Source organism: Penicillium griseofulvum (assembly GCF_001561935.1).
Source record: "Penicillium griseofulvum strain PG3 chromosome Unknown contig_84, whole genome shotgun sequence".
Lineage (NCBI taxonomy): Eukaryota > Fungi > Ascomycota > Eurotiomycetes > Eurotiales > Aspergillaceae > Penicillium > Penicillium griseofulvum.
The window spans coordinates 1,279,756-1,301,346 of NW_024467475.1; the positions used below are offsets into that span (position 1 = coordinate 1,279,756).

The 21,591-nt window shown below is 45.4% G+C and overlaps 5 protein-coding genes across 5 annotated transcripts; 3 read left to right on the plus strand and 2 right to left on the minus strand.

Annotated features, from left to right (window-relative positions):
- Positions 1–2,764: 2,764 nt before the first annotated feature.
- PGRI_050190 (uncharacterized protein) lies at positions 2,765–3,096 on the plus strand (the record flags this gene model as incomplete). Its single annotated transcript, XM_040792732.1, has 2 exons — positions 2,765–2,912; positions 2,951–3,096. The coding sequence occupies 2 exons, from the start codon at positions 2,765–2,767 to the stop codon at positions 3,094–3,096; spliced, it is 294 nt and encodes a 97-aa protein (XP_040644699.1).
- A 1,069-nt stretch (positions 3,097–4,165) lies between these two features.
- On the minus strand, positions 4,166–4,501 carry PGRI_050200 (uncharacterized protein; the record flags this gene model as incomplete). The annotated part of the gene is made up of 1 exon (XM_040792733.1): positions 4,166–4,501. One exon carries the CDS (start codon positions 4,499–4,501, stop codon positions 4,166–4,168), a length of 336 nt encoding a protein of 111 aa, XP_040644700.1.
- Positions 4,502–13,465: 8,964 nt separating this feature from the next.
- Positions 13,466–13,951, minus strand: PGRI_050210 (uncharacterized protein; the record flags this gene model as incomplete). Its single annotated transcript, XM_040792734.1, has 1 exon — positions 13,466–13,951. The coding sequence occupies one exon, from the start codon at positions 13,949–13,951 to the stop codon at positions 13,466–13,468; it is 486 nt and encodes a 161-aa protein (XP_040644701.1).
- A 1,381-nt stretch (positions 13,952–15,332) lies between these two features.
- PGRI_050220 (uncharacterized protein) lies at positions 15,333–15,957 on the plus strand (the record flags this gene model as incomplete). Its single annotated transcript, XM_040792735.1, has 2 exons — positions 15,333–15,476; positions 15,814–15,957. The coding sequence occupies 2 exons, from the start codon at positions 15,333–15,335 to the stop codon at positions 15,955–15,957; spliced, it is 288 nt and encodes a 95-aa protein (XP_040644702.1).
- Positions 15,958–18,801: 2,844 nt separating this feature from the next.
- PGRI_050230 (uncharacterized protein) lies at positions 18,802–20,289 on the plus strand (the record flags this gene model as incomplete). The annotated part of the gene is made up of 1 exon (XM_040792736.1): positions 18,802–20,289. The coding sequence occupies one exon, from the start codon at positions 18,802–18,804 to the stop codon at positions 20,287–20,289; it is 1,488 nt and encodes a 495-aa protein (XP_040644703.1).
- Between the last annotated feature and the right edge of the window lie 1,302 nt (positions 20,290–21,591).

Consider the following 21,591-nt stretch of genomic DNA (forward strand, 5'->3'; position numbering starts at 1 on the left):
GATTTTTTATGGGGCCGATGACAAAAAGGGCCATGTCCTCAGACTCGTGTTCAGGCATACAGTCATGAATGCTCCACCATATCCGCCTCCCTCGACAACCGGTATCTCGATCAGTATTGATTTTCATGTCATTATTCAGAATTCTTGCAATATAGATAACAAATCAAATGTTAAAACACTCATTTACTAAGGAGGTGGAGGCGACGTATGATTTCACTTCCTGCTGACTTTTCAGTGAGGTCAGTCTTCATCGAGCTGACCCCTTCACCAAGTTGCAATTTACTTCTCATTGTGATTATTCTGGAATATTCTGGTCAGGCTTATAACCTTGCCATCCTTGTGTAAACGCACCATCTCCCACAACAAGTACTAATTAACTTCTTGCCCATTAATCCCATTCTTCAGCATGGCACGAAGCAGGAGCCCCAGTATCTGTCCCAACAATGACGCCAGCGCAGAATCAACACACCAGCCACGAATCCGTATTATGATAGTATTGTAGACATATGTTCCTTCATCATCCCACTCATGTAGTGAAATAAGGAGGCAGTGAGTATAGTAGGGTGTACCGCTGTGTTGCCCAATCTTCGAAAGGCTTCGATTGCTAGCCAATTGATCTCTTGGCATGGTTTAAGGGGACCATTGTGGTGCTTCGTAGTTGACTTAGCCGGTTGTTTCTCTGATTCAATGATAGATTAGCCACCTTTGTAACCTATAGAATTAGTTACACAGGGTACTTTGAAGTTTGCTTCCAAAGGAGAGGCTGCTGCCGTCAACAAGAAGTCTCACATCTTGTACAGGCGTTTTCTTTTGCACTCCCGATCCCCAGTGGTTGATGTGATATTGAAGAACGCTTACATTGTTAACGGTTACTAGGACTTCCTAAGTAAACCGGTTGCACAGGACAATTTGCGAATCAACAAGTAAGTCTTCATAGCTCGACGCCATTATGACTGCAGGGCTACAAGAATCCACGGACACAACAAACGACCGAGTGATCTGGCCGAGCACACCCTTACTGAACTGCTCAAACGCGCCCGGCTACACAAGGTAGAGCCAGCGCGAGATTTGAGCAACCAGTTTCAAGGTTGAGTGTTACCAGGACGCTCGCCTGGCATGTTTCTGCCACCATTCCAATGGCGGACACGACAAGAGCCAAGTGCTGGGTACTCGATGTGTTCTCAGCGTGATCAGGGGGTCCGCAGGGGATCTCTCGCCTCCAGTGGGATATTGAGTGACGAGAAAGGTGGTAAGGATGCGCGTCGACAAACAGGTAAAGATGCTGTGCCAGGGCAGATCTATAAACATGTACAATGTTAGTTTCCGATGGTTGTTGTTAGGCCAGAATTTCTGTCAAAGAGTATACTCATGTCATTCATGTTTGACACCAAGACTTCGTATCCAGTAGCTCCCCGGTCGCATCCTAGTTGGTCACATATGGTCAATACCTCAGTAGTCTGTGGATTACCTTGCTTCACTCGCTAATAACTTACGGGGACCTTGATCTTTCACTCGAAAAAATCACAAGCTCAACTTAGTGATCTGCAGCTAAGTGGGTAGGTACCTAGCTGCCGCAACGGCCCGTCCCGCAGTGGGCACCCTTTAGTAAACAAATCGGGAATGATCTTCGTTTGGCAAGATGACGGAGCTTGGTGAAGATGGGAACAGAGCAGAGTACTACTAGACAAGATTGACAAAAGAAAGATACTTTCTCATAGTAATAATTAACCAAGGGACATAAGGTAACGGTCGGGCAGAACGTGACAACATCTACATACAACAAAATTAAGACGCGGCATGGGAATGTGCAGGAATTCTATAGCTAAAGGAGTCTTCAAGATCATCTCTTCTCTTCTCTAAGAGCCACCGCATGGGTAACAAGTAATGAAAAGAAAAAGACTTCATGATACTGGAGGTTTCAAAAATTCCCAAGCTAGCCCGAAGGCCCACTTGAAGGGGTCATTGGTAGTTTTCAACTAGCAATAACACGATCTCGGATATTTCCTCATAGATGCGTGTAAGACCCGTGCACTGGGATGGGGAGAAAGGAGAAAAGAAAATGAAGGGACTGGGAAATTTGAAGGTATTTATAGGCAACACCTGTGGACGGTGGCGAATTAGGAAAAGTTTAAAAAGAAAATACATTAAATCCGTTTTTGGAATTATTCAAATATTATTTTATTATTATTTTAATATTTTTTGTTTATTTATTTTTTAAACTTCTCAGCGGATAATTATTATACCGGACTACTAGAGCAAGTGTGTACTGGGGAGAGAGTCTGGTATGTGAAGAGATCAATGTCATGACCTAGATTTCTTACCCCCATAATGCTTTACTTCCTGTCAAGGTGCTCTTCATTTATCTACATCTGTATCATGTTCTTGCATTAGTGACTTTATATTACTGGCTCCATTCATGAAAGACCTGTTGTTTGCTAGTTCGTTTGGTGTTGTATAGGAATATAAATACCATCTAGAAAGATTCTGCAATATAGATCTCTGTGCCTTCATCCTCTCTCATTATATTATTCATATAATTATCAAATTCTCCAGGTATTGAAATGGTAAAGAGGATAGTAACGGGTTCGTTCTACTCGTGGTTCCTCAAGACGGCAATGTAGGCTTGGGGACCTGCGTAGATCCGTTCGCTGACCTCATTTGGTACACAGGCCGATAATCCCTGGCAAACCCCGAGTTTTCTCCATTTCTTGAACGATTCTTTCAAACTTCGAAGCCCACCGTGACCAGTGCAGAGCCCAAAGCCATGGTCGCCCTGCGAACGCAGGCCGGAATGGACCAGTTTGAGATCATGGATTTTTATCGGACCATCGCGGACCTAATGGATAGTGGTCTCTGCATTGCTGTTTTCCTCAGCGCCGTCTCATCCACACCACTTTGGTACATAATCCAAGGTATCGAGTGAAAAGGGCGTATAACTAATTGAACATAGTGATTACATTGGGTATCATTGAGAAGGCCTTTGGTCGCTCTAGAACAACTGAAGCTGGTGCTCGATGGGTTGCTGACTCTATTGTTCTGAATGCCTATGCGACTACCACTGCGGATATCAAATATGCGCAGCCGTTGAATGTCTAATGCGAGAGAGGCTATAATCTCGGTCCAGTTATGCTCAACCGAAAGAGGGTGGTTCTCTCTGGTAAACCAGAGTAAAGCGTCTGTCAAAGGTTTCGATTGCCATTTCCCTCTATCAGTAAAATATCATCCCTTTAAGTCTAATCGAGTTTCAAGCAGAGAGCTGATAAGAATAAGTGGCCGACCAAAGGGAAATTCTAGTGCTGAGTGATTCTCAGCTGGAACCATTGACCGAGCTCCACCCCCGGGCGACGAGGCGAATACAAGCGCGGCGAGCCTTGCTAAAGCAGGCATCGCAGATAACGAGACGGCGATGAGGGTACTTCACAAATTTGAATGGGGTAGCTTTGAAAAATTCCGAAAAGACAATGGCGCAGCTGGTTGAGCAGATGTTTGTCCTACGTTCACAACATCAAGCTGACCGCGCCTATGAGTGGGATCTTTGGAGATTGTTCGCATAATCGAACCAACACAAGAAAAGGTGGCCGATCGAAGGTCGATTTCAGTTCTCAATAATTGACAAACTTCCGACCTAGCTTCGCCTCCGGGAAACCAGGCGCGCTTGGGCCCGGCGAGGGCTACTGCGGCACGCAGCCCAGAAAATGAGCGGCACGGAAATGAATTTCATGTACAGCGGGCAAAGTTTCGATAAGCCAGTACGGAGAGTTTGGCCAGGGTGCGTCGTTACATGCCTTATTCACACTTGAGGAAATGATGGACTCATTGGCTAACACACAAACCGTGAACATCTCATGAATCATTATCTTCCATTAGTACGGGGAGTGGTACCGGTCCCCCTTGCTCTTCTCCTTTCTTCCACCACCAGTAACATTTATCTCAACGAATTCAGCAAGAGAGGGAACGAACCTGACCTCTCTTGATAGAATCCACCCTATCCCAACCGTTTGCGATGAGATAACAGGCTAACTAGCAATGGATAGTTCATAGTTCCAAAACACATCGTAAATGCCTGTTACAAACCCTCAGATACTTACTCACTTATCAACAGTAAGATATACTATTTGGATCCAACCAAGTTTCAAGCAGAAATTTGGCACGGAAAGTGGCCGACCTACGGCATGTCCCAGTTCCAAATGACTGGCACCCTCCCCCTACTCTCAGGCCCTTCTAAAGTGCTGGATACAAGGTATGGGGCTGCGTGGATCTGAAGAGGGCCGTTCTGGACTGGCGGCCAGGTCGTTCTCCAAAGATCACCGCTGCTCGGCAAGCTCGCGCTGTGTTGGGCTGCCTCATTGGCCACGAGGCTCCCGCCGCAGACATTTGCGCCCAGTGTGCCAAGGGTAGCGGTCCTTTCCTGTCTTGTCGTGTCGCTTTCTTGATGGGCGCTGGTTTCCAGTGTTGTCTTGTGCCAGTTGCCATTATGGTGGCGGTGGTGCGCAGTGTTCATTCCGTGAGTGTCTATGTGTGTTGACACTCGTCTATTTTATTGACACTCGTCTATTTTATTGACACTCGTCTATTTTGTTGACACTCGTCTATTTCGGTTCACTAGCTGTCCAAATAGGTCCGGAAAGAGAGGCCGCCGACCCTCCTAAGTGGATGTACGACCGTGTCGCTCGGTCAACTTGCCTATGTTCGCCTCGGGTAACCAGGCGCGCCTAACCGTTGCGAACCCTACTGCGGGACACAGACGAGCCGATAAGATCCGCCCAAATAAACCTACCCTATTCTAATGGGCTAACTTGGGGAGACCTAATAGAGGATGCGACAGCTGCATGAAAAGACTTGGGGGATAAAACTATGGATGAGCAATCTCCACTAGCAGATGCTTAGCATGAGAGCCCGGGAGATCAACCATCCTGACCCAGACCACGCGAGATGGACCTAGCTTATCGACGGCTAGGAGGCGTAGCTCACTACAGAGACCTTTCATGATATCAGCTCTAGAACGGCATAGAATTTTATGAATAAGACTCTATGTTTTAATTGGGCCTTATAGGCCACTTAATTTCATTGTTTATTTCTATTACATATGTGTTAAATACCTAGATATTGTTAAATATAAATCTATAACCTCCTACTTATATCACTATTTACTGGCCTCTATCAACTATCATTGGATTCTCAGTTCGCATCAGGAGTCCCCAAGTTCTTAAGGTAATAAGGAAGTTGCCTTCAGGTTGCTTCTACAATGCTACATCAGTTAAGCGTTGCCAGTCTCTAGGGCTGAAGCCTTATAGCCCTGGAGGCTTTGCCCTTCCTTGAGGTGACAGTCGACCCTTCCTCGTAAAAACACGCTTTCCCCCACAAACGGAGAAGAATAAATTCGATACCCTTCTCATTGATGATTCCTTCTCTCCTCTTTATCTCCCACATCTCCACTTTACGTACTCTCGCTCACTCTCTTCCAACCGTGGACTTACAAAGAGTAAGATACGAACCTTCCGATGACAAGCGAAATTCAGGATCCAAGTCCGCATACCCCCTGGGAGGTTACAGGGAGACAGGTTTCGCTTATGACCCGACTAGCATTAAATACTACAACACAACATTGAGGATAAAGCAAGAAGCTAACAAACGTTAATCCTCCTACAGGCTTGAATCTATCAACCCCTCGGGATCTTGAGGACTCTTCCAAGGTTCTACCAAATTTATTGACGCCAGTGACAAACACGCCCCCGTTAATATTCCTTCCTTAAACTACCTCCCAAAAGTGATATTAACAAGAACAGGACAATGGTCAAACTCGGACCAATCCCAGCGCCCACCGACAGGCAGCTGGAGCGGCTCACACAGCTGCGGGCGCGGGCAAGCAGGAGAGCTCAAGCTGGGCGATACATGATAAATGAGGCATCCAATATCGTGCGTCACGCACGCACGATCATGAACTCAAATGACGGCTGCCATCAGCCCCCCTCGAACGACATTTTGATGTCTATGTACTCTCGGATGACCTTTCTACTTAATGAACTAAGCCGCCTCAAGGCAGAGGAGGAGGCAGATCGGCGTTTGGAGAGGCAAATTTGGCGTCAAGTGAAATAAATAGCTAACTGCGGCATTCAGGGAATGATGAGGTTCCAACAATATTGAATTTTTTGTGCCCGCCTATCATGAGTAGAATCTTTAAGATGTTGTTTTCCATTGATATAATGAAGAACGAATGAGCCTACTATACCTGTTCTTACTAGAGACTATTCTGGCACATATAGAGCATTATGCCTTATGGTTACTTCATGGACTTCTGTACTCGCCTGTTCACTTCCTAGTGAGATGGTCCTCACATCTGACCTTGATCTTACCTCTCATTGCAATCATCGTCAGTCAGCCCTCTATGTGTATTCAAGAATATTTCCTGTCGAGTACGACTTATTACAACACCTATATACATTTCCCTAGTATGAGTCTCAAGAACAGAGATGTTTAAATTATGGGCTTTAGTTGGTCCTGCTATATAACCGCTGGTTAAGCTCCATCAGCGCTTAGACCATTTCTCAATGTGACGCTCGCGCCTTCCTCGCGACAACCCCCTTCCACCGACATGTGTAGAAGAATTAATATTCAATACGCTCCATTTTTTCTCTTTCTCCGTGACAGTCTTATTTACTTCTAAGCGTACTGCTACTTTGCATTCTCTCACCTCACTCTCTCCATAGCCTTGAGCTGCAAACACTGAAATATGTCCCTTCCGATGACAAGCAAGATACATGATGAAGCAAGAAGCTGACAAACGTTAATCCTCTAACAGGCTAGAATTTATCAACACCTCGAGACGTCAAAAATTTATCAAACCTAGCAAACTATGTGACGAGCAATAAACCTACTCCGGTTGGTCCTCCATCCCTAACATACCTCTCAAAGTGATACTAACTGGAACAGAAAAATGGTCGATCTTAGACAAGTCCCAGCGCCCACCGATAGGCAGCTGAAGCGGCTAACTCGGTTGCGCGGCAAACAACTAGGATATCACACATACGGCGATACGTTATAAACGAGGCCTCGGATATCATGCGGCGCGTTCGAACGGTCATTAGCTCAAATGATCGCCACCACCACGCTCTTGCAAATGATATTCTGCTGCGTATGGGATACCGGATGGTATTCTTAGTGGACGAACTATGACGCCTCCGCGGCGAGGAGGAGCCCCACCGGCGTGCGGAGAGGGCGATATGGCGGCAAGTTAGGTAAAGAACCAACGGCAACATTGAGGCTTAAATAAAGTCAGAAAAGTCTCAAAATAGGCTCATTTCTACAGCAAGCCGCAAGTATTAAACTTGCTACAACGATATCCAAATCTTTGAGCCCGTCTATCTTTAGTAGAATCTTCAATCTGCCGCCTATAGAACTTTATCATTATTATACGGATCTCTATAACCGCTGCTAATTTTCCAGTAAGATGATCGTTAGATTGTACGTTGACGTTATTTTTCATTACGATCGCTCTTCAACGATTTCTCGGTCTAATGAGAATTTAGTTTCGATGAAGGCTTGTCGGAACTCCTATATCTATTCTCTCGGTATACCTGGGTTTCCAGTATGAGGGAAATGGAGAGGTTGGATTCTAGTGGTTGCTACATAACCGCTAGTTGAGCTCCACCTAGTCTAGTATCTCCTCAATGTGACACTTTCCTCTTGCTCGTAAAACGCCGCCTTTTGTTCTAGTGCGGCATGGATTTAGATATGTAGGCGCCTGGGTCTTGGACATCCAGTTTGTTGCAATAGTAGCTACGACACAGCCAGTATTCTCTTCGAAAGAGGCTCGCAAGATGGAGAGCCCCAGCACTGTATTAAATATGAACAATTCAGGGACCTTCAAAGGGAACCTACATATCTACACCGACGTTGGCCCAGAAAAGGAAGAGGCCTAATAGGTGCTTCAATGTAGCGGATGACTAGTGAAACGATCATTTTAGGAGAGCCGTCAGCTATATTCGCAGGCATCACATCAACATGCCTCAATTTGCTTTTACTTTTTATTCACGTAGCTCTTCAACCAGCCTTCTGAAAAGTCTCATATTTGCATCGGCTTTGCATCAATTGACCTATATTGTATGCGGCTTGTCTTGGAAGTACCAACATTATGAGAGGTCTAGTTTGCGGTTCTTACTAGTACAAAGGCATTTATCAGGATTCACTAGATATGACCCCTCCTTCCTAAGGTGGCAGCTACTGTCGTGCCTTCCTCATGCAGGTGCGCTTTCTCGTAAGAAGCGAAATTTAAGTTCTTGAATTGCCATCCTCTTTCCTTCCTCCTTTCACAATTTACACTCTTCCCCAAAGTCTCACACACAATCATCGAGGTGCCATTCCTTCCACAATACTGCACAGAGCACCAAGATAAGACCGATCATCTCATAAGTCACGCGGCATACATTGAAACTTTGCACAGTCTCCCCAAACTCAGAAAAGTGAGTTATATCCTGTTCTAACCGTCTCTTTAAGTCATTCTAACAAGCAGGAAGTGGCCGGTCATCCAGTGCCAACCCCGAACAACGAGCAGCTCGAGCAGCTGACGCAACTCCGGCTCCTGCAGGCTCAGCAAGAAAATGCTCGGCGAGCAATATTCCGACGAGCACGATGGATGATACAGAGGGCCGAATTCCTAATCGCCCAGTACGTAGATCTTCGCGACGGTGCCGCTTTGCACGCTCTATTCCAACTTGAGGACAGTATGGCCTCGCTGGCTACCGAAACGGCCGCATTGCTGGCTGAAGAAGCAAGGACACGTGCGCTGGAGATGGAGATCTGGAGACAGGTTGATTAAGAAACCAACTTTGAAGCCAAACATCAACAGCATGCTATGGAACTTTGACTGAATTACGATCACGACATAACTTTCTACTCTGTTTAAAACTAGGCATTTCTTAGTCCGTACTGAATTATACCTTACTAGTGGCTATAGCATATATATTACTTGTTTTATCCCCATAGGGGTTAATGAACACAGTAGGGTGCTAACAAAATTCCTGGCATCAGGGGAAGTGAAATGTGCAGGCTCAGGATTCGCTCGCTCACATATATATCTCTGATTCGAAAGCCCACAGTATCAAATCCTGGCCGACAAATATTCAATAAATTTGCTGTCACTTGCGCTCGAGTCACATATCAAATCGAAGCATTAGAAGATTTAGGTAACTTGGTTGCTCTAAATCATACCAATCGCTACTCTCTAGGAGTTACCCCTTTTGCTTAGACATTTTCCTTAGACTCTCTCACTATTCCCTATCCCATAATGCGTCCACTTGGACCCAACACGTTTGATTTACTAATCCTTAGCGAGGAGAAAGTGACCGGCAAGACTACAGGCCGATAGTGCACCGAATACTACCTGATGTTCTTCGACGCGGCCCCAGGGTAGATAGAGTTCGAGGGTCCACTTCATAAGGTTACCCCAAACCGGGGCCTACGCTACGATTGGTTGTGCCTCCAATTTAGCCGACTCGCTTTTAACGTTGGCTCAGGTGATAGTTTCTCACCTCTCTATCTGAATAACTGGAGGAATTATGTCACTTTCGTCCTCATCAACCTACAGGTACTGTGACAAAAAGAGCGTTTCAAACTAGGTTGGACCATACGGCTAACAGCCTGGTCCCAATGGAAAGCTGTAAAGGAGAAGTGCGCACAAAGCAACAAACCTAGGTACTAATTATGTGTGAAAATGCTAGGACTATGTCTCACACAGCGCGTAAAGACGTATGATGGAGTGGTATGCATGTATCTGGATCACATGTTTGTTTGCTTTAGGCCCACATTGCTTGTCAAACATAGACCAAGTTCTTCAGTTCAGCGAATCCATTCTCCAATGATCCCTCCCTGTATCAAACCTCATTTTGCATTCAAATATGGCTTACAATAAACCGTCTTTATGATTCATTTTAAAATGTATATGATGGTTCCAGTCTGTTTCTGGCTATTTCTATGCCGCGAGCATTGTATGCCCTTGACCATCTGGGCTGCCTAGCTCTTTCAGGTTAAGTGAGAGTCGGTTTGTGAAAATATCATATCGGTTTCTATTTAAGATGCTTCCAACTGAGACTATTTCTTCCTTCTTCAACATGCTCACGCATTTGAAACTCTCACATACATTGCAAACCACCAAAGGCATGAGTCCTTGCCTACCAAAGACCCACGACGAAACAACAAGATATACAACTGACACAAATTAGATTCTACCCTCCAAGGAGGAATGAGATAACCCTTTCCCTTGCAGTCCAAAAGCGAATCTCATGAGCAACCAGTAAGCGACAATTCACCTATTCCCGATCTTAGTGGCGAGCAGCTGGAATTTCTAACAAGGCCCCGAGAGTGAGGGAGCTTCAGAGCAGCAACTCGCCAACGACTCTTTAACCAAGTATGCACCGTGATAGACGCAATGCAAAATGAAATTAGCCTTGCCTTACATACCCAGCGTCCCAACATTGCGCTCCTGAGGGAAGTGCAGCATACGGCGGAAGCACTGTTAGAGCAGATGCGGAATTTACAAAACAATGAAAAGATGGGGCGCCAAATTCGGGGCACTATCGGCCGGGTTTAGGTGTCTAGGAGCGAAATAAGATACTGAATTAAAGAGAACTTGCATAATCTTTCAACTTATGATATCCAAAATGGGGATTTAGGGTAGGCCTGGTAGATATAGGTGGAGACCGACTATAGATGCTCTTTGTCCGGATAAATCGCCTTCATGTTTTATTAATTGGATAATACTTCTCACGTTCACCTTACTTCTCGTTGAAACTTTCATTTACTAGTTCTCACTAAAGTGTTATGTTGCCATCAAGTATATACGTTGTCTAAGTATGCTTAGTTCTGAGAATATTGAGATACTGCCAAGGCTATGGCCATTACTACTACACTTGAAGTGCTACTCCTGCCCGATGTGACTTCCTTATTTAGTGGGGATTCTTGCCTCTATATTCGTTACCCTCAAGGCTTAGCGCTTGCTAGAAAAGTTTACTGCAAACCTGCGGTATCAGATAATATGAGGAGACGTCAATTAAATCTGCCTACTGCCGTCGGGCCCCGCGCAGCATATGGGAGGATTCCGGAGCAGTACGCAAGGACTACACATATTGTAGGAACTTACTCGGCCAAGGGCTCATGAAGACATTTAATGCCCGTTGAAATGCGGATGGGACAAGCGAATTTCATACGAGTGGTTCTGTGTCCAAGAGTAAAATTCATGGACACCATGAGATAACTTTCAAGAGAGAATCTGTAAGACCTTTTAAAGTGCAGTGGTGAGGATCAAGTGCCAATGGTTGTCTCAATCAGTGTATCCATGCGTTGTATAAGAAGTAATGTCGACCCAGAAAGCTGCAGGAAAACTCGCGTTAGTGTGTTTGCCACTAGATCGCCATATGGTTCCCATAGCGTCTTGTTTATCTTTAGTTGTGATCAAATTTTGGTCTCGGTTGTTCCTAACTATGTTTGCATATTACTAGGTATTGGTATACGTCCACACGTGCAAGGCTATTCATTCATGTTGTGACTTACGCATTGTGTGGGTGTTTTTAGATTGGCTGGGATTGACCAGCGTTGGTCTCTCCTTCTCGAAGTAACTCCCGCGCCTTCCTCATCAGAATGCACTACGTCGTAGTAATTGCTATTTAAACTCCTTTCTCTTTTCTTCCTTCTTCCTTCCAAACCTCCCATATTTCGAACTTTAATAAACTCTCACCACCAAAGGTAGAGTCTATTCGAGCGTTAGAGCACCCTAAGGAGCTAACAAGTCACCATTTTCTTTTCAAGATTAACAAATATTATTACTTCCTCAACTTAAGAACTACTGCACTCATATCCCTATCGAACTCTCTCAACAGTGAGGAAAGCCCCTAACATTGGTATTCCGTTCTTCGCTAACAGGAAACAAGTGCCTGGCAACCAGCGAATTCTAACAAACAATCTCAGGCGGACATCTGAAAATGTTGACCTTTACGCGATCTCAAGCAGACTCCCCGGCTGCTGCTCGGGCCCTGATTTTCAAAGAGGCCTGTAGAATCATGCAAACCGTATCCGAGATGTTAAGCCGGATGCAGCTCGGTCATCCCCCGGCAGCCAACACCCTCCAGAGCATGGAAGAAAGGATGCGAGAGCTAGTCGACCAAATCTTTGCTCTACGAGAAGAGGAGCTTCATGACTCCCGTGTTGAGGAAGTGATCTGGCTGGAAACTGGAGATAAGTAGAGAGGAAAGCCATTACCGACGAGGGGGCGCAAATTTTGCATAATACAATACATGTCCAAGTATCAGAACATAGGGGTTTTCTAATAGGAGCATTCTAGTAGTTTGTGTATACTATATACACACTTAGGTACTAAAGGTTTTCTCACCTAGGTAGAACTTATGAAGCGTCATGCTCCGATTCTGTGTGGCTACTCAATCAGGTGACCGTCAATTCTCTGCTTAAATATGGTCAAACCTTTTTGGGCTTATCTCCCTTTCAAGTGATCTATCCTTCACGATCTCTCAACCTCACTCTGATATCGTTTATCTATCCATTATGACTCATCCCCTGGATATATCTTTAAGCGACAGGGTATTTCAGGCCGAGAATCAGGGAGCGTGATCTGGTGGACCTAGTTTCGTCTTCATCAAACAACACCTCCCCACTTTCGAACCCCTCCTGGCCAACCTCTAGAACATAGCTTAGGGCGAAAAACAAGCTGCCAGCATAGAAGAAGCGTACCCATTTGAAGACCGAGGCTGCGACCCGGTGACAGTAACGCTTTCGCCGTGAAAATGCACTATGGCGTAGGAATCGCTATTTAAACTCCTCTCCTTTCTTCTCTCATTTGTCTTTCTTTCTTTCTTAAAGCATCCCTACTTTGAACCTTCTGATCCAGCCTTAATCACATTGAAAGGTATGACTAATTCGAGGATTAGCAATACTACGATACCCCAAGTAGCTAACAACGTACTATTTACTTCAAAGGCTTGAGCAGTTCCATCGCTTTCTAAATTAACACACCTACTCCACCACCGAGAAAAGAAAGTGAGACACACCTTGGACCTTGATATCGTGTTTCTGGCTAACAAGAATAAAGTGCCTAACAACCGGCCCGTACCGAGTATCTCAGATGGGCATCTTGAAATACTGACGATAACCCGATCAAATGCAGACTCTCGAGCTGCCACTCGTGAGAGAATCTTCCAAGAGGCATTTGAAATCATGGAAGCGGCTAGAGCTAGTTTAAGCGGGCAACAGAGCCATCAGCTCCCAATGGCAAATGTGCTGCAGTCAATGGTAAACCGGATGCGCGGTTTACTGCAAGAACTGGCTGAGCTACGAGAAGAGGAGATACATGACACCTATGTAGAGGAGGTCATCTGGATGGAGACTGGAGACGACTAGAGGGGATAATCCTCCCTACAAGCGGGCGCAAGTCTACATAACACAACATTGAATACATGTACAACTATAAGAACATAGGGATTTCCAACATGTAGATGCCATAGCGAGGTGAAACACGTTGCTTAATCGGCAAAGCTTCTTGCATTTCAGTGAACAAGTGACGCCACTTTGTGACAAATCCTTCTGGTTTAATGCCTGGTTCGTACTTCCATGTAGCCCATTTGTTGACCTTGTTGCCAACAGTGAAGAAGGTTTTCGCCTCACAGAGACCACGGAGCTCCTCGTAAACCTGTGCAGTAGTGTTGCCTCGGCGAATGTAGACTAGCATTGTGGCGTTAAGTGACGAGGCCACGTAGGAAAGGACAATAGCATTTTTCTGATCCCATACTTGCTGGAGCTTTTTCCGCTTTGTGCCATCTACCTTTTTAGCAGTAGGTTGCTTGGAGGCAGCATTAGTAGAAGCAGTAGTTGGAGCAGAAGTGAAGGCCGAATTGGAGGCCGAAGCGGGAGTATTATCATTAATAATCTCCGTTACAGTGTCCTCGAACATCTTATAGTTAGAGGAGTCTTCTAATCTAGGAAGGTTGTCAGGGCGCTTGTTATGTCCAATAAGGAGCAGCCAGTATGATAGATCAATACTATTGAGACCAATCTCTATATAATGTTTCTATGTTTCCTCGTCCTTCAGAGAAGGGACTAAGTCCGAGGATTTGGGATTCGAGGGACTACCTAGAGAGTCCGCTATGATTAAGACGGATATGTGTTATGTTATCGAGAAAGTTGAACGGCTGTTAATGTCGACTGGAGGGATAGAGACTGCGATGGTCTCTAATGAACGCGGGTTTCGGATGAATTGTGAAGCTTCGAGGGAACGTAAGATTCCATGAGACGTATATAGTCTCCAATGTCACCAGGGTCACCGGAAAGGGAAGCTGTCACGTAAAGAAGAGACAGCAAGGATTAACGTGCGTTGAAAATGCACCCCGAGGATATTGACTGGTGGTTAAAGCAGATCAATAACGAGCCCCCGGGCTCATAACCTGGTAAGATCTACTAGATGAAATAGCCCATAAAATGTGAATTGTATTGTGATGAAAACAAGTGTGTTGAAATCTACAAGAGAGGAAAGGGTGCAGCAATCTACATCTGGCATGTGACAACCACTCTATCATGTGATACAGGGATCTTCAACACATCCCTAGTAGTTCATATATATATGCACTTAAGTACCAAAGGTCCTCTGACCTAGACCTTAAGAGACGTTGTGTTCCGATTCCGCGTTTATTCAATCAGGTGACCATCAAGTATCTACTTAAATATGGTCAAATTTTACTGGCTTACCTTTCTTTCAAGTGATCCATCCTTCACAGCCCCTCACCTTAATCTCTATCCGGTATCATTTGTCTATCATTCATAGCTCCTCTTATGTATGTATTATATTGGTACCTCGAACTATGGAATCATTAAGAGACCGAGCATATTCTAACGTTGAGTTAGGTATCCCTACTATATAATTGTTGGTATACTTAACTTCTTCCCTACGCTTGCGCGTTTCTTAAGTGCCAGCTGCGCCTTCATCGTGAAAATGCGCCTTCTTGTACGAATTTCTATTTAAACCCCTCTATCCTTGTTTCCTTCTTTCTTTCATACCTCCGCACTTCCAACTTTCATCGAAGCCTCACCACAGAAGGTATGACCCATTCGAGAATTAGCAAGACCTACAGTACCCTAAGCAACTAACAAAGCCCGATTTACTTTACAAGGTTAACAATTCTTCTAATCCACTTCCTGGATTCACCGAATACTCAGTCCATATCCTGATCCAACCTAAACAGTGAGCCCCACTTAACCTTAATATTGCGTTCATCGCTCACAGCAAATAAGTGCCTAGCAGCCAGCCAATACCAACAATCTCAGACGGGCATCAAGAAATGTTGACTGTCACGCGGTCTGATGGAGACTCCCGGACTGCAGCTCGGGCCAAAACTTCCGAAGAGGCATGTGCCATTATGGAAGCCGTTGAGGCTATGTTCAGCAGGTCACAACAGAAGAGCTCCACGAAACTTGCGTGGAAGGTAAGCTCCATTCAAGCATTAGGAAGTATATACCAACACAGAGAGCTACAAAGCACTGTTGATTTTACAGGTTATACCCCACTAGCATTGTCGAAACGGACTTACACTCACCACGCCACAAATAGTGAGATACACACTCTGCCACCGATATTCCAGCCAGACTGATAAGAAACAAGTTCCTACCAATCGGGCAATCCCAAAAATTTCCAGTGGGCATTTAGAGATGCTCACAGTCACGCGTGGAGATGCCGGCGATAGAGCTGCTGCTAGTGGCAGAGTTCTTAGGGGAGTCTGTGCAACTATAGAAGTTGTGTGCGATATGATGAGCTGGGCGCAGCTAAACCAACCCCCGGCACCCAACGAGCTGCAGACCATGGAAGATAGGATGCGAGTGCTGCTCCGCGAACTATTTACCCTAAAGGAGGAACAGCCACATGACGACCGTGTTGAGGAAGCGATGTGGACGGAGACTGGAGATTAGTATAAAGGGAAGTCCTTACCAATAAGTTAGATACAATCCAAGAAATACAACTATCGTAGCACGGGACTTCTAACATAGATAATCATAATATTTTGTAGACACTTCCGTACTAAACGCTATCTCCCATAGGACTTAGCGAAGCGTCACATTCCGATTTTGTAGGCTTAGTCAAGGACCGTAAAGTATATGCATAAACAGCGTCTAACTTTACTTTGGACTTACATCTCTTTTAGATCATCCTTCACTATCCCTCCATCTCTATCCGATATCATCCATCTTTCAGCTATCGCTTATGTTCTGTATATGTTATATTGGCCTCTCTATTTCTAGAAATAATAAGATCCCGCGGACGTTGTAACATTGACTTAGGTGTTTATATTCCGCGATTGTTGGTCATACTTAGGTCTTTCTTCTCTGTGCTTAGGCTCTCTTTGAGGGAGAGTTACGCCTTCCTCGCGAAAACGCACTAGGGTCTAGGAATTGCTATTTCAACTCCCTTTTCCTTTCTTCCTCCTTTCTTCCTTTTTTCTTCCAATTATTCATACTGTAATATTTCCCCTCTAACCCTGACCACACAAGGTATGGCCTATTCAAGGATTAGTAAGATAACGAGACCCTAGGTACCTACCTAAGCCGCTAACGACGCACTATTTACTTCACAGAATTCAGCACTTGTCAATTTCTCCACTACGAGTAACACATTCACACCCCCACTCCAGAGGTCCGCCATCGAGGAATTACGGCATACCCTGGACATTGATGTCGTGTTCCTCGCAAATACAAACTAGTGCCTACTAACCGTCAAATTCCTACAATCGGTAGTGGGCATCTGGAGATGCTCACAATCACACATGAGGAGGCTGACGCAAGAGCTGCTGCTGTATCTGTGTGACCTCCCAATATACTGCTCTGTGCCATGATCAAGGGGTTAAGACATATCACGGGATAATGGCCATCACTGCTAGACATCCACCAGGCAGGTCTTGCTAGAAAGTGCGGCGTCAATTTGCTTTTCCATAAGTACACGGTGTGTAGGCAATATATGTAGCTGGTTGGACACCAGTGGGATTTTAGTCCAGCAATCCATGATACGTTATTTTAGAGTTATGCTTCGAATGATTTCACCAAGTACCATGGTTTAAATTATACATAAAAAAACACGTCTCACTAGCTACCAGCTAAATAACCTGTTGCACTAAGTTTCTAACAGTTACACATTATCTCAAACTTTTGCGAAACATCTCGGACGATTGTTTAAGATCTCGATATGTTGCACAATACCTTGAACTGTTACACACTATGTTAAACCATCGCAAAGTATCTGGAAGTATGCACACCCGTATATGAATTAACAGAGGCCCTCTATATACACGAGAGTGTGGGTTCCTATTGAGTAGAGTAGACGAGGCGAGAGAGGAAAGGGTGTGGGAGAGAACAATGTATGTGTCCAAAGAATCTGTTCCCGATCTGTCACTGATCTGTCCTAGTGGGGTATTCAAACCTTAGCCATCGAGGCACCCAACAATAGCATCTTGGATTATTACACAACATCCCGAACTGCGAAGGTGTATAGCGGCCAACGTTCAGTTTCAATTAAAATATGCATTTCTGCCTTGGTGCCTTATTTAAATCCAGCATAAAATTAAGATACCTGAAATACCATTACCGAGCCCAATTACTACATGTGCACTCTTATTCTTCTGTTCTTCCCTATTGCTACAACCCTCCCGTCAGCCCGTGTACTACTTAACTACTTCGCGATGGTAAGTAGGTAGACCTACCTTTCTATCTACTCGACTTAAGGGCGAGGATAGGAGGGATTTGTATAGTTAAAACGGCTACGACTGTAAGGTTAGGAGGGATTTGTACAATCAGAGGGTGGTTCAACGCGTGCGATTTGATAAAAACGATGATTTTTAGGGTAGGAATAGCCTCAATTTGATAGTTTATACCGTCGGAAGGAGGTTTAATGCTAGGGATATACTCAATTTGATGATTTGTGTGGTGGGAATAGCTTCATTCTTCAAATGTAGGTCGCTTTAATCCGTCAGACAATACACTGTATAGAGCGGTGGCGAAAGCGGTCTAAAATAAGGCATATATTGAGCAAAATTCAGGCATTTTAAGGGATCAATGTATATTTCAATTGAAACTGAACGTTGGCCGCTATACACCTTCGCATCCCGAACCAAGATCTGTGTGGAAAGCCGTATTCTGCCTACTCGGCGTCGGGTTGTACGCTACATGCACGCTTGCATGGCGACCTTGCCACCTAGTAAATTATGTATGCTGGAAAGCAAGAAATGATACCCATATATAAGTCATGCCAATGGATACCTTCGTTTCACATGGATTTAGCCCCTGTATAGCCTATCTATCTAGTGAGTCCTTTCCGTTTCCCCCTCTACATCAGGTAGCAGATGAAAATCACGTTATTTCCCGCTTCAGGGGTTTGATAACCGAGTCCGTTCTTCAATAACCGCAGGCGTGATGACAGCCTTTGATCAGCAATGCCATTCTGCCCATCCCATCAAAGATTCCTTGAGATCCCGGCTGGACGATAGACTTTTACTTATAGCAACAGCCCGGAGATCTCATGGCTTTGATTCAAAAAGCCGGGATACCGACCGTGACTATATCCCCCCTCTATCTTGCGATGTGGCCACCGCCATGCTATCAAAACCTGTGTTTTGTGCCTGTCCCTATTGCTTAAAGCCTAGCGAGATAGGCGCCATTGGGCCGTACGTGCGGTTAATACCTTTCTCTGGTTGTTCCCATCTCAGATCTTCCGCGGCGTTGAGTAGGTTGAGCAGTGAGGCCAGACAGACTGCTACAGATTATAGCATGTGGCTATCACAGGTGAAACAGCCCAGAGGAGCCAAACTACCTATGAACCACGTTGCATCCACGCTCGATCTCCGGATTATATGTATGACTGCTGAGGCTATTGCCTGGGGGGCCATATATCACGCTTGGGGCAAGCAAAAATCCAAGCTCAGGGCCGGACCTTTCTCATATATACCCGTGCATGACCGAACAGCTGCTACAGAAGCATGGCTAGGCACTGAATATACTTCAGGACTGTCATCGTCCCAAAATGCCGCAATAGGAATTGTGAATGTATACCACTTCTTCAATCTTTCTGGCCCACTAGGCGTCGAAGGAGTGCGCAAAACTCTGTGCACTGCCTCCTTGTTATCTGTCACAATTGAAGCTGATTACCGAGGAGCCAAAGATGGGACAGAGTTTGGGGACGACGACGTTTACTGTCTTGCTGCCGACCTGGGCAATCAAGTCCTCTCGGATCCCATGTTCGAGCCCCTAATCGATGATATTACCCTGACATCTAGCGTTATATATCACCGCGATCGTGACTGGAACGGAGCGGTGGAAGGCCATGAGATGGTTCCGCACCCTCTTCACGTCGCCGACTTACGTTGGGTCGACGGCGCTGGCTGTTCGCTCTACCGTGCTACCGTTAACTTTGCCCCCGCAGGGGCATTCAAGCAAGCCATGTTAGCTCCTACCCAATGTCACCACATGCGCTTGATCATGGATCAGGTTTTCAAGTACAACGAAATAACGGACATACATTCCGATATATGGCTGGATCGACCCTTGAATGAACTTATAACCGCCTACATGTTCGGTGGTGAAGCTGGAATCAAGGATTACGCCTATCTTTGCGCAAACATCCTCGACACTATCGCGGGATGCCATCGGTGTGCTAGTCTGACAAAGGAACTTGCTCAGCTTAATGCTATGTCGGCCCTGGCCTATGTAGCAATTCCGAGATATGCCCTTTTGGCTGAAGTAAAGCTCCACGAGGTTCCAGGCGTGTGCTGGCTCCCTCCCACCCCTGACCTGGGTGACAGAATTGGAGCGAGACCAGTCCTACATAATGACTCCTGGCAATTACCTACATACAATCCCGGGGATGTTTCGACAGAGTCAGTTGCCCGTGCTTTTGTTCTCCGTGTCTATGGGCGAACAGACATAAGTGAGATCAATGATGCTCTCTGTAGCTGCATCAGGCAGGACTTTCCTAATGTCACACTTCCCGTCATTCTCTCGCTCCACCGAGTAGTATCGCGGAATTGGAGACTGGAAGGCACAGAACAACTCACTACACAGCTTTGGAAAGGGCTTACCAGCGAGGCTTGGGACCACAGCATAGCGGCCAACTTCTACAACAAGCTGTGCGTTTGTTTAAGCTCGGCACAAACGGATGCAATGCGCCAAGATGTTAGCGAATTTGTAGGCCTACTAGGCTTTGTCATTGAGCGTACCACAGTCAATCCTTACATCCGAACACAAGCCTTCGCCTCATAAACCTGAGTGTTATTGTCAGTCAAATTCGACCTCTATCCTCCTTCCTAACAGGAATATGTCGTTGTGGGTTCAACCCCTACCACTCGTAACACTCGGACCCACGGGAGCAAATAACAACGAATGTTGGAATCATCTACCAAAGTTGAAATCTGGATAAATCGGCCTGAGTCAACTGGTCACTGCAATATATGCCATTTCCTTGGAGCAGCTATGTAGGATGGCTTTTTGGACGATGGTGAATTGAAATTTCTCTCAGACAGAAGTAGTAGATATTTAGATAAAGCAAATGGTATGATTAGGGGACTAGGACAATACAGGCAATGCTAGGGTTTGAGTAGCCCGTTCACTATGTCGGTTACGCAGCGGTATAGATGCCAGGGGTCAAAACTTTATTTTTAGCAGATATCCACGCTCTGATGCCTCATCTTCTGGAATAAGACCAGCCGGATAAGTGGGATACTTGATTTCCATCGAAAAGAATAATCGGTTGTATAAGTGGCCTTGTGATATCCTTTCAGTGTTTGTTTTTTTAATGGTCTTTTCAGTTATTTCTTTAGATGTGAGCTGACCCGTCGGCTTTCCGTGCCTAGTTCCTTCTCAAGCACATATCGGACACACAAACAATGGGCAACAGTCGCCTGATTCTGGTACCTAGTGACGAGTAGCTAAGAGGACTCCCTTCCCGACAACGATTGCGTACTGGGGCGGAAGCTGGCTGGTGAATTGGAACATCGGGTCTCGCCGTGCGGCTCCGGCTGCTAATATCCCACCTTCGTCTACTTCCCAACGCATTCATTGAGATTTCCGACATTTCCGGCATTTCAAAGGACCCGCTAGACATGATCCCAGAGCATTCCTGTATTCATCAATTTTAACCGTACACTGCAATCGGTCGATATATCTCTATCCTAGTAACGATTATTGCCAGGTCGGTGTGGAATGTTTGGATGCTAGATAATATAATAGATGCTCCCCGGGGCGTACAAGTTGAGGAAATCGTGGCCCAAGTGATGCCCTGACCTCACAGAGACATGTCTGGCTAAATAATTAACATAGGCCGTTCATAGCTTGATCGATTTAACTGGTCTTCAAAGTACCAAACTGCGATCTATTCTACATGTCGGGAAATGAGATATACGACATTCCCTCGATACCCACTCTCCACTGCACGTCACTCACAAAGCTGACCGGAAAATCTAGGCATTTTCAGCCGATTTGCAGCTATAATAATGATAAACGGCAATTCGGTGGGGATATGCGAGAACTCTGTTATAAGTATTCTCTCCCGGTCTCCTTCTCCTG